Source organism: Mus pahari, chromosome 6 (genome assembly GCF_900095145.1).
Source record: "Mus pahari chromosome 6, PAHARI_EIJ_v1.1, whole genome shotgun sequence".
Taxonomy (NCBI): Eukaryota; Metazoa; Chordata; class Mammalia; order Rodentia; family Muridae; genus Mus; species Mus pahari.
In genome coordinates, this window is record NC_034595.1 from 77,416,933 (window position 1) to 77,429,685 (window position 12,753).

A 12,753-nucleotide genomic window follows, 5' to 3' on the forward strand; every position below is an offset into this window, starting at 1 on the left:
GACTGTGGGTCTTTTAAAGTTATTTAGATCTTGGGGATGAATAAGAACTAAGGGTTGAGGATTACCAGTGATGTGTTTTTGTGTCAAGTAGTCAAGGAGTCAACTGTACTGGCTAGTTTTGTGTCAAATTGACACAGCTGGAGTTATCACAGAGAAAGGAGCTTCAGTTGGGGAAATGCCTCCAGGAGATCCAGCTGTAAGGCATTTTCTCAATTAGTGATCAAGGGGGGGAGGTCTGAAGACAGTTACAGTGTATTTATATAATAAATAAATAAATCTTAAAAAAAAACACTGTGCAGTACATAGTTTGGATTTGAAGACTTCTTCTTCTTCTTCTTCTTCTTCTTCTTCTTCTTCTTTAAAGATTTATTATATGTAAGTACACTGTAGCTATTTTCAGACACACCAGAAGAGGGCGTCAGATCTCATTAAAGATGGTTGTAAGCCACCATGTGGTTCGTGGGATTTGAACTCAGGACCTTCGGAAGAGCAGTCAGTGCTCTTAACCTCTGAACTATCTCTCCAGGCCTTGACGACTGCTTCTATCAGTGCTTCTTCTGTAACCGTTTTGAGAGATTACTTGAGGTTACAGTTTCTTCATTTTCAAGACAAGGATGATAATAATATACATTATATATACTATGTACTATATGTAATAATAGTTGCATAATTTTGGGGGGATTAAATTTGTTAAACTAAGAAGGCACGTAGACTGGGATGCAGCGCAGTGTACATGAGCATTCATGAGGCCCCAGCATGATTTCCAGCAACACAAAAAGAGAGGAAGAAGGAAGGAGACAGGAAAGGAGGGAGAGGAGGAGGGGCAGGGAGAAAAGAGAGAAAGGGGAGGGAAGAGACAGACACTGGAAGCTTGATGGTGGGGAGGGACCTTGGCTTAGAGAAGTATTACACGACATAAAATTACCCTTTCTGTTCTATCAGCACAGAACAACCGCGTATGATGTCTCTTCTGAACAACAATGTAGGTTATTCCAGGTTGATAGTCTTTTTCCAAACTGATACAGGCTTCTCGAATTGCCAGTAGCTCATAATATAATACCTAGAAAATATACTGAATATAGCCAGTTGCTTCTTTTACAAATTCCAAAGTAAGAGAATGATTTAACTTCATGACCTTTTTGTTTTAAGGATCATTTCACTTTAAGTTATGTATGTGTGTGGCTGTGAGTCTCTGCACATGAGTGCAGCTGCCCTGGATGCCAGAAGAGGACATCAGATCTCCTGGAGCTGCAGGTGGTAGTGAGCTACCTGATGTGGGTGCTGGGCACAGAACTCAGGTCCTCTGCAAGAGCTGCAAGCACTCTTAACTGCTAGGCCACCTCTCCGGCCCACCTCATGACTTAACATCACATACTGTATAGCTCATTATGCTTCTGCAGTTCATTTAACCATGACAGAGCAATGAAGGCTCACATAGCCAAAGGAAGCTTTGAAAAGCAAAATCCACTGATGCATCAGTTTTGATTTGACAAACTTATAACTTCAGATGTTCATCTTCAGAACTAGATATCACATCATAAACTTAGTATTTGGTATACTTATGGTCTAAATATATTCTAGGCAACCAACCTGTCTAAACTGTCCTTCTGAAACACCATCCCGATAAAAGATTATACGAGTAGGTTTGAATCGGGTTGACTTATAAAATTGGATGAGCAGTTCCCGGACCATGGAGGCCAAGTCCTGGATGATTTCCTGTCGGGGTCTCTGAACTCTTACTGTGGCACAGTATCTGCTTGGATGGGCATCCATACTACCTACAACCTATTGGGGAAAATGAGAAAAAATTAATCAAAACTAAACTCTCTTCATATACATCCATATTTTACTGAAGCCTGTTCATCATTATTTATTTTGAAAATAACAAAAATTAGACAATTCCTAGTAAAGAACAAAATAAAAGACCAGAATAGTGTCAAAAACAATGAGGCAGTACTTTTTCTATTTTCATGTGTGTGTTGTGTTCATGTTTGCATATCCATATTTTGTATGTATTTGGGCACATGTACATGTGAATGTGTGCATGGAAAGGCCAGGGGTTGCACAGTTAAAGAAAGAGAAAGCAGGCAAATTACAATAGTCATGAGATTTAAGGAATAAAGTTAACAGATTTAATAGGTATATTATACCTATTTGTACCCCCAAACCAGAATGATTGACTTTGGCCAAAAACTCTTCAACACAAAGAGCAAGAATTAAAGTTAGTTACAAGAAGATCGTTAAAGAACTACAAAGATTAAAGACTATCACCCTCCAAAAACCAACCAACCAACCAACCAACCAGGGGTTGAAGAAATGGCTCAACAGTTAAGATCACTGGCTGCTCATGCTGAGGACCCTGGTTCAGTTCCAAGCACCCACATGGTGGCTCACAGCTGTCTATTAACTCCAGTTTCAAGGAACTCTGGCCTCCATGGGGACTGCACACATGTGGTGCAGACACATACACAGACAAAAACTTATATTAATATATAGAGGGATATCGTGTATATTGTATGGATGTATTTATCACCTGTCAATTAAAAAATCTATAGCCTATAGGAAAGGGTAGAATAGAAGATGGAACATCCAGGAGGCAGAAAGAATTCTGGGATAGAGCCAGGCTTGGGAGATTCTCACTCATGAAGATGTAATAGTCACATGATAGCTAACCATGAGTAACCAGCCACATGGCAGAATATAGATTAGATAAATGGGTTAGGGCTGGAGAGATGACTCAGCTATTAAGAGCACTGACTGCTCTTCCAGAGGTCCTGAGTTCAAATCCCAGCAATCACATTGTGGCTCACAACCATCTGTAATGGGATCCAATGCTCTCTTCTGGTGTGTTTAAAGATAGCTACATTATACTTACATATATAAAATAAATAAAAAAGAGTAAGTGGATTATCTTAACTTATGATTTTAGTCAGAGAAGAGCCTAGCTATTTGTAAGTATATGTTGAGTCTGAGTTATTTCTGGGAGCATGAGACTAGAAGGAAGAACCAAGACAACCTTCTACATACATAAAATAAAAATAAAATCTTAAAAGAGGAAAGCCAAATTATCCAATCAATAAATTGTTCAATAAAGTGAGCAGACAGTTCTGAAGAGAAGAGACACAGGGGCAGAGAGAGAGACAGAGAGAGAGAGACAGATAGATAGAGACAGGGAGTTGTACTCAGCAAGCAAATGTATCGCAGGCAGGCTGACAGCCTGAGTTTGAACTCTGGGATCCACAAGGGAGAATGAGAATCAACTCCTGCAAGTTGCCCTCTTCTCTCCACATGCATGCTGTAGTAGTGCTAATGTGTACCTCTCCCCAGCAATAAATGCAATAGAAAAAGGAGAAATACAAATGGCCAACAAACACTTGACAAATGGTTCAACATCCTTAACTTTAAAGGAAGTGAAAATATAAGTCCTGTAATTCCATCTCCTCCAGGCAGAGTGGCCACTGCCATAAATAAATGACAAATGTTGGCTACAGTGTACTGAAGGAGGAGCCTTATCCACTGTTGGTGGGAATGTGAGCAGCGACAAGTGAAAGCAGTAGACAGGTTTCTCAAAATACTGAAAACAGAGCTACCATAGGACTTAGTTATATCACTCTTGGGTACACACCTGAAGAACTTAAAGTCAACAGACCACAAAGATGCCTGTGCTTACATGTTTATGTCTGTACTATTCATAATAGCTGGGAAACTGTGCCCGCTTAGACAGTTATTGGCAAATAAATGGATAAAGAAAATGTGGTGCAGGGGCCAGTAATCTGGGTTAGGGTGGGTTCCAGGGATGGTCAGGCTTGGTGGAAGGAGAGAACCAACTCCTGCAAGTTCTCCTCTTACATGCCCTCCCAATAAACAAACAAACAAACAAATAAATAAATGTGATACTTGCACACACAATACAATTTTATGCAGATATAAAGAAAAATGAAATTATGATGTTCAGAAAAATAGATACAAATGGAAATCATTATGTTAAGTAAAATAAAGCCAGTCTTAGAAAGACAAATATCACGTACTCTCTATCAAACATGGAACCTAAATTTAAAATTAGATAGATAGATAGACAGACAGACAAACAGACTAACTGGGAGAATAGAGACCCAGCTGGAGAAGGGAGGAGACTGCATAGGGCAATGAAGGAGGAAGGGACTGAGAACAAGAATACAGGCTCATGTGTGACAATCCCAGGATGAAACTCAGTGCTTGGTATGTTAACCCCCAAAAATTAATAAAGAAGAAAACAGTAAATTTTGAAATGTGGAAACCACAACGTTTGTGTTGGTCTAGGTTTCAATGACATGGGCTTGTCTGGAGATACTCACAGCAGCAATGGAGGGCTTCTTTCCGTCACCAGCAGGTGGGTGTGTGACATCTGCGCCCAGGAAGATCACTGGTTGCTGGAACACAGAAGGTCTTAAACACATTTTTTTAAAGGGTTAGACAGTTCATTTGTTTCACCTGATTGCAATATAACTGCACACCACTGACAGTACAAAGGAAGCCTGTGCAACCATCAGACCAGACAGTGTCCCAGACCTGAACTGCTGAGTAACATGTTCTGTTTTGTTTTTATCCTTACATAGCTTTGGCAGTCTTGGGATCACTACATAGACCAGGCTGCCCTCGAACTCAGAGATGCCCTGCCTCTGCACCTCTGCATCCCAAATTCTGGGATTAAAGGTGTATGCCACCACGCCCATCCTGACTACCTCTTAACTCATGAATCTCTAGTCAATGAAGTAAAGCTGTTACATCTCACTGACATCTTGTGAGATTTATCAGGTTTTAAACAATGGTACTATGGTTGCAAAAGAAACTAATGTTATTATTCTCTGTAATGGGAAAAATCGTAGGTTTCTTCATAGTATCCCAATAATTTTTATGAATTTAAAAAATCTACTTACATTTTTAAGTCTATGGAACTTAAGGACAAAAAGAATCAGCAAGCCTTTGACTTTTAATTTTAGTCTATTTTACACTTTCAGGCAGGGATTACAGGAGTCCACTATTTCCTAATCCAAAGAATAAAATTTGAATATATATTTAATAATCATGAAGTCCTAGCATTTTTAAAATTTTATTTTAAAACTTCATCCTTTAGAATTGAAAGTGCTGGGGCTGAGAGATGCCTCAGCAGTTGTTTGCCCAGAGGACTCAGCACACACATGTGGTGGCTCACAGCTCTCTAACATCAGTCCTAGATCCAATATCTTCTGGCTTCCACAGGTGCTGCACACACATGTGCACAGAGATATATATAAAATAAAGGTTAAGATATTTTTTAAAATATTGGCTTGTTTCTTAGTTCTTGAATGTATTGATAAATTCTCTGCCTCATTTATAAATCTCATCTCCTATTTAACAAGACTGGGTCTCACTGTATAGTCCTGCCTGGCTTGTAACTCACTATGTATACTAGGCTGTTCTGGAACTCTCGTTGTAGACCAGGCTAGTCTCAAATGCACAGAGATCTGTTTCTGCCTCCCAAGTGCTGGGATTAAAGGCATGCATTTAACCATTATGTCTCCAGATCCAACAATCTCTTAATCTTGTTAAGATTAGTTCACAGGCAAGAATCACTAAGGTTGTCTGTTAATATCTTTTAGTAGTTATTCAAACTTATGGGGAAAAACAAAGGATGAAAAAGAAAAGTTTACCTTTGATGAGGTACAAGAATATTATTGATTCCTCCAAGTTTAACATTGATCTTTAGGCACAAGTTTGAAAGAGTTTGAGGAGATGTTTTTATTACATTCTTGACTTGCACACACTGTGTGGCCATACCCAAAAGTGTATCTCCTACACGTTTCACCTCCGCTATGGAACAAATGCAAATGATTCAGTCAGAAAAGAGGACACACAAAAAATTATTCCCCCCCGACAGTAAAGCTATGAAGGATCCCTTGAAACGTATCACCATTTGGTAGGGTACCTGAAATTATACCAATATGAAAACAACAATAAATTAATTTTTTTATTAAAAAATAAATTCATGAAAAATGTAAGCACCAATTTAGAATTTATCTATTGGTTTGTTTTGTACAAGAAAAGTATATTTAGAAAGTCTAAACTTTTAGCCAAGCATGGTGGCGCACATCTTTAATCCCAGCACTCAGAGGAAGGCTGTCAGGCTTGCATGATAAATGCCTTTACTTGCTGGGCTATACTGACAAGCTCCCCCAAAATATTTTGAAAATGAAGGAAGAAAGAAACGGCCTCTATCAATTTTAAAGGACTTTTAAGTTGAAGACAATTAAGATGCAGAAGAAGGGGTGGATCCAGGAGGAGCAGAAATTCATTGTATACATATGCTAAATTATGAAAGAATAAGTTAAAATATTAAAAAAGATGCAGAGAGAAACTGTTATTAAAAACTAGTACTATTCAGCCAGGTGTGTGTGTGGGGGTGCACACCTTAAATTCCAGCACTTGGAAGGCAGAGGCAGGAAGATCTCTGTGTGTTTGAGGTTAGCCTGGTCCCAAAGTGACCATCCAGAGCTATTACACAAAGAAACCCTGCTTGAATAAAGAAAACCAGCCAACCAACCAACCAACCAACCAACCAAAAAATAACCAGTACTCTTCTTGCAGAGAATCTGAGCCTCAAGTGGCTCATAACACCTATAACTCCAGTTCCAGGAAACTGTACACCTCTGGCCTCAATGAACATCTGTACTTACATTCATACACCAACAGACACACAGACACACACGGACACACGATTTAAAATGAAATAGATTTTCTTTTTTAAGTGAAGAAAAACTGTGTGTGTGAGTGTTTTGTCTGCATGTCTGTGCACCACATGTGTGTCTGGTGCTTGAGGAGGCCAGAGAAGGTAACATATTCAATAGAACTGGAGTTACAAATGCTTGTGGGTTACCCATGGGTGCTGAAAGTTGAAACCAGGCCTTCTGGAAGAGAAGCCAGTGCTCTTGGACACCCATGATACGTGTGCGGCCTCAGCAGCTTTCCTTAACTGTGCATAGAAAGATTCCATAACCTTTTTTTTTTTTTTTTTGTATTCTTGACTCCAAAGCCAGAACCCATGGCTAAAACTGCCAAGTTCTGCTGCTTGCTGGGGCTGAACTTGGTCCCCTCATTCAATTACATTTTCATCAGCTTTCTGGTTTGGGTGCTTTTCTTTAATTCCTTTTCACAAGTTGGAAATTTAGCTGGGTGGGGTCTTGCCCTGAGGTTACCATTCCCTTTATTCCATTTAGCATCAGGCTTTTCTTTAAACCTTTTATCTCTCTGAGCACTGGGTGCTCCAACATCCACATTCTGTGGCTCCCTTTTCCTCAATCTGTACAAGTATTTTTCCTTGCTCAGCTTACCCAATCTACACAAGAATGACCACTAATAACCACGTGACAGTCAATTCTAGGCTGTCTTGAAACCTTCTCCTGCTAATGTGATTAATCCAACACTCTTCATTTAGTCTCGGCCAGCTTTTTTTTTTTTTTTTTTTTTTTTTTTTTTTGAGGGGGGGTAAGGGCAAAACGAAGCCACATTCTTGGCTAAAATACCACAAGAATGGTCTCTAGGTCACTTATTCTCCTCTGAAACCTCTTGAGCTGGGTCCTCACAATTCAAATCACCCCCAGTACTGTCATCCATGTTCCTACTTGCATGGCCTATGTCTCAGTTAGTGTTTCGTTGCTGTGAAAAGACACCATCTCCAAGGCAACTTTTATGAAGACAAACAATTAATTGAGACTGGCTTACAGTTTCAGAGGTTTAGGCCGCTGATTTAGTTTAGTCATGTTTAGTCATGGTGGGAAGCATGGGAACGTGCAGGCAGACACGGTGCTAGAGGAGCCAAGAGTTGTACAGCTTGATCCCCAGGCAGCAGAAGGAGACTGTATGCCACACTAGGCATAGCTCATGCATAGGAGATCTCAAAGCCCACTCCTACAGTGACACACTTCCTCTAATAAGACTACACCTACTCCAACCACTCCCTATAGGCCAAGCATTCAAACACACGCATCTATGGAGGGCACACCTAGTCAAACCACCACACTTTATTAGTTCCACTTAAAACGTTCAAACTGCTTTCCTAATCCAAAACTCCAAAGTCCACATTCCATCAACAAGCAGCACACTCAGGACTGTCATGGCAGTACTCTGCTGCTAACCACCTCCTGTGAAAAGACACCATGACCACAGCATCTCTTATAAAAGAAGACATTTAACTGGGGCTTGCTTAAAGTTTCAGAGGTTTAGTCCGCTGTTATCATAGTGAGGAGCAAGGTGGCATGCAGGCAGCATTAACTGAGTTAAATATCTAGATCCACAGGCAGCAGGAAGAATAAAGTCACTAGGCCTATCCTGAGCTTTTGAAACCTTAAAGCCCACCCCCAGCAACACACTTCCTTCCTTCCTCCTACAAGACACAGTACTCCAATAAGGCGACATTTCTAATCCTTCTCAAGCAGGGCAACTCCTTGATGACTAAAGATTCAAACACATGAGTGTATGGGGCCATTCTTACTCAAATGACCACAGGTGGCTTCAGGTTTTTGTTATTGATTGAGACATGATTTCTTTGGGTAGCTCTGGCTGTCCTGGAACTCACTTGGTAGACCAGGCAGGCCTCAAATTCAGAGACCCAGCTGGCTCTGCCTCCTGAGTGCTGGTATTAAAGCCACTGCAGGTCTTTGGTATTTCAAACAATGCTATGAATTAACCTTTATTGTTTTATTTCATTTTATCTTCAGGGTTCATTTCTATAAGTAAAATCCAGGATTCAGATGGAGATTGTGGGGTATGTATGTATGTATGTGTGTATATACATATAAAATCTTTATAGACAGTGACAGACAAAAAATTTTAAAAAAATCACTATATATGCCATGTGCATATGTGGCAGTCAGAGGACAACTTGCAGGAATCGGGTTTTACTTCCACCATTTGTGTTTCTGGGATCGAATTCAGGCCATTAGGCTTGGTGGCAATACCTTTACCATTGAGCCATCTTGCCATACCTCAACAAAAATGTCAATGTACAGCTAAAACCTAATACTAGTATTATAAAAAGCATGGTATATTTGAGTCAACAGATACTGCTCCTGCCTCTGTTTACTGTCTACTTGATAAAAGGCTTAAATTGAACAATACAAATATGAAAGCAAAATTAAAGGAGTAATAGGTTTTATATAAGATACTAAGAAAAAATTTGATTTTTGTCATGGAGGTAAGATAAAGCTTTTGTTAAATTCAAGTGAATGGTTTGTATTTCCTCTTGGTGAAGCATGAGAAGTAGAGTACGACAAGCAACGGAGGTAGGAGGAAGAGAGGGAATGGAGTGCCTGTGGAACCCGAAAATAAAGGGAGATTATAACAGAAGCAACATTGCAAGAGCTTCTCAGACTGGGACAGGGGGTTACTGCTGAAGCAGAAGCTAGGACTTCTGCTGACATCTGACATGGGCTTTTTGTCACCTTCTCCTTTTGGTGACAGACATCAGAATTACTTAAACAACCAGAAGGTTACATTCTGCTCAGAGGTTCTAGATACATACAGTGACACCATCAGACTTGTACTAGGGACATTTCCATTCTTGTTTTTACATTCTTTTCTAATGGTTTAGAAACAAGTGAGGCATCTTTCAATTTGCAAATAAGCAGTAGTATAATCATATGAGGAAATATAAATTCAAGAACTAAGTGACCTATCAGTTATTAGAGAAAATGTGGAGGAAACTTGAATGTATATTACTAAGTGAAAGAAGTCTACTTGAAAGACTACATAGCAGGCAGACAGCAGTATACCTCAACAACATAGCTGGGCTGACAGGGATGGGCCACATCTTTAATCCTAACACATAGGAGACAGACAAGAGTTTGAGGCCAGCCTGGTCTACATAGCAACTTCCAGGACAGCCAGGGTTGTAAAGAGAAAACCTTGTCTTGAAAAATAAAACAAAACAAACAAACAAACAAATGAAAAAGGAAAGAAGAAAGGAAGAAATAGAGAGAGAGAAGGGCTACATATAAAATGATTCTACTTTGTGACAATTTAGAAGAAGTAAAACTAATAGCAATAGTAAAGAGAGCCAGGCGAGGTGGCACACACCTTTAATCCCAGCACCTGGGAGGCAGAGGCAGGCGGATTTCTGAGTTCGAGGCCAGCCTGGACTACAGAGTGAGTTCCAGAACAGCCAGGGCTACACAGAGAAACCCTGTCTCAAAAAACCAAAAAAAAAAGTAAAGAAATCAGTGGCCAAGCAGTGGTGGTGGCACATGCCTTTAATCCCAGCACTTGGGAGGCAGAGGCAGGCAGATTTCTGAATTCAAGGCCAGCCTGGTCTATGGAGTGAGTTCCAGGACAGCCATGGCTGCATAGAGAAACCCTGTCTCGAAAAACCAAAACAACAACAACAACAACAAAAACGATGAAACTATTCTGTATGGTGCTTTAATAGTGGATACATATCTGCCAGACCTATGCTGTTCAACTTGAACAGTGGACTTTAATGTAAACTATGGGCAATGCATTAATAATTACTAATGTTTACAATATGAATGCTTTGGTTCAGTAAATGGAACACATTAAGGAGAAAGGTTAGTCTGTGCAGAGGGCAAATGACATAGGGGAACTCCCTAGACTATTTCCTTAATTGTTCTGTAAATCTAAAGCTATTCTAAGTAAGTATATTTATTTAATTTGTGCATGTGTATGCGTTTATATGTTCATGTGTGTGCAGATGTGTGTGCACATGTGTGAGAAGGCCACGGGTCAGCCTTCAGTGTCATTCATCAGAGGCTGTCTATCTCATTTCTATTAGAAGCAGATGAATGTAAAGTAGGCAAAAACAAACAAAGAAACAGTTTGGAGGCTATGAAAATAATTGCTTCCCGCCAACAGTATATAAGAGTGCACACTCACTCATTCAATTTTTTGTCAAGAATAGGTATTATTATTATTGATAAAAATTAACTTACAGTGATGGTTTATATATGCTCAACATATGGAGTGGCACTATTAGAAGGTAAGGCCCTGTTGAAGTAGGCAGGGCCTTGTTGGAGTACGCATATCACTGTGGGTGTGGGTTTTTAAGACCCTTATCCTAGTTACCTGGAAGTCAGTATTATGCTAGCAGTCTTCAGATGAGAATTTAGAACTCTCAGCTCTGTCTGCACCATGTCTGCCTGGACACTGCCATGCTCCTGCCTTGATGATAATGGACTGAACCTCTGAGACTGTAAGTCATCCCCAATTAAATGTTGTCCTTTTTAAGACTTGCATTGGTCATGGTTTCTGTCCATGGCAGTAAAACCCTAACTAAGACACTTAACTCTAGCTAAAATTTTTTTATAATGATCAGGAATACTGGATAGCTTTTTTTTTAGTGCTAGGGACTAAACCTAGAGTCATACACATGCTAGGTAAGTACTTTACCACAAGCTATATCCAGGAGATAAATTAATTTCTTTGAATAGGTAGTCTGAATTTAAAACACTGAATTGCAGACTAAGAATACATGTTGAGGGGTTGGTGCTATAGCTTAGTTAATAAACTGCTTGCCAACATGCAAGAAATACTGCATCACATAAACCCCCGAGCACGCTAGCGTGCACCTCCTCCATCCCAGCACTCAGGAGGAGAAAGCAGTATGACCAGAAGCTTCAGGTCATCTCCAGCAACATAGGGAGTTTATGGCCAGCCTGGGGTAAAAACCCTGATTCTAAAAAAGCTCGGAAGTTAATTAACTAAAACAAAATAAAAGACTAGAAAATGTTTCCTTTGTTGAAACAATATGTTCATTTTTTTCTAATGATAAGCTAGTGTTTACTGTTTCTGTTTGCTGTGTTCTGTTGATTTTAAATTTACTATATTAGTGATATAATAATTTTTGTCTGGTCAAATGTAACAATTTTTCTTTGTTATTTCTTTTATTTTTGTTTTCGGTCTTGTGATGGTAGGAACTATCTCATAACCAAGCATTTGCCTAGAGCTTCAGACCCCTTCTTTTGTTTCTTTTTAAAAAAAATTATTTTTATATCAGTGAGTTATTTAAGCAGCATGGATGTGTTTGCACCACATTCAGGCTTGATGCTCATGGAGACTAGAAGAGGGCATTAGGTCCCCTGGAACTGGAGTTACAGAGAGCTGTTAGCTGCAATGTGGGTGCTGAGAATTGAAACTAGGTCCTCTGGAAGTGCTCTTAACCACAAGTCATCCGTCCAGCGCCCTGCCACCCCACTCCCCCATTTGTCGCTCTCCCTCCCTCTCTCTCTTTATATAGAGGTGCTCATGCATATATGTATGTGTGTATACACATGTGTGTGCATTATGTGCACTTGAGTGTGGAGGGCCTGAAGTGAATGTAAGGTGTCTTCTCCAATCACTCTCCAATTTGTTTTACTAGACAGGGTTTCTCATTGAATGTAGAGCTCACCATTAGACTGACTGGCTAGCAAGCTCAGAAATGCCTCTATGTATCTCCAGTGCAGAGACTATAGGTGCATGCTGCAGAGCCTGAGTTTTGATCCCCTGGGTTCTTGGGGATCAAAATCAGGTAAGCACTTTACACTAATTGAACTGGCTCCCTACCCTCACATCTGTCATTTCTAGTATGAAATTATTTTACTACATTCAATGGTTTGTAAGTTATTATTTTCCTAAATATTTTTTCATGACTCAAGGTATTAGATTTCTTTTATTAATCTCACAAACTTTTACTGTGTATACAATCATTTAGGTTTAGGTATTAAAGTATCCTAGCTCCACAGGTGA

At 39.7% G+C, this 12,753-nt stretch overlaps 1 protein-coding gene across 4 annotated transcripts in view; it reads right to left on the reverse strand.

The window, feature by feature from the left end:
- The window catches only part of Ago3 (argonaute RISC catalytic component 3), an 84,486-nt gene that overhangs the window by 8,151 nt on the left and 63,582 nt on the right, over positions 1 to 12,753 (reverse strand). For all 4 annotated transcript variants that reach the window (XM_021201341.2, XM_029539838.1, XM_029539839.1 and 1 more), the window contains 4 exons: positions 5,670 to 5,829; positions 4,335 to 4,425; positions 1,591 to 1,785; positions 926 to 1,060 (listed from right to left, as the gene is read on the reverse strand). In XM_021201341.2, coding sequence (XP_021057000.1) covers positions 926 to 1,060; positions 1,591 to 1,785; positions 4,335 to 4,425; positions 5,670 to 5,829 — 581 coding nt within the window. The remainder of the gene's footprint in view (positions 1 to 925; positions 1,061 to 1,590; positions 1,786 to 4,334; positions 4,426 to 5,669; positions 5,830 to 12,753) is intronic.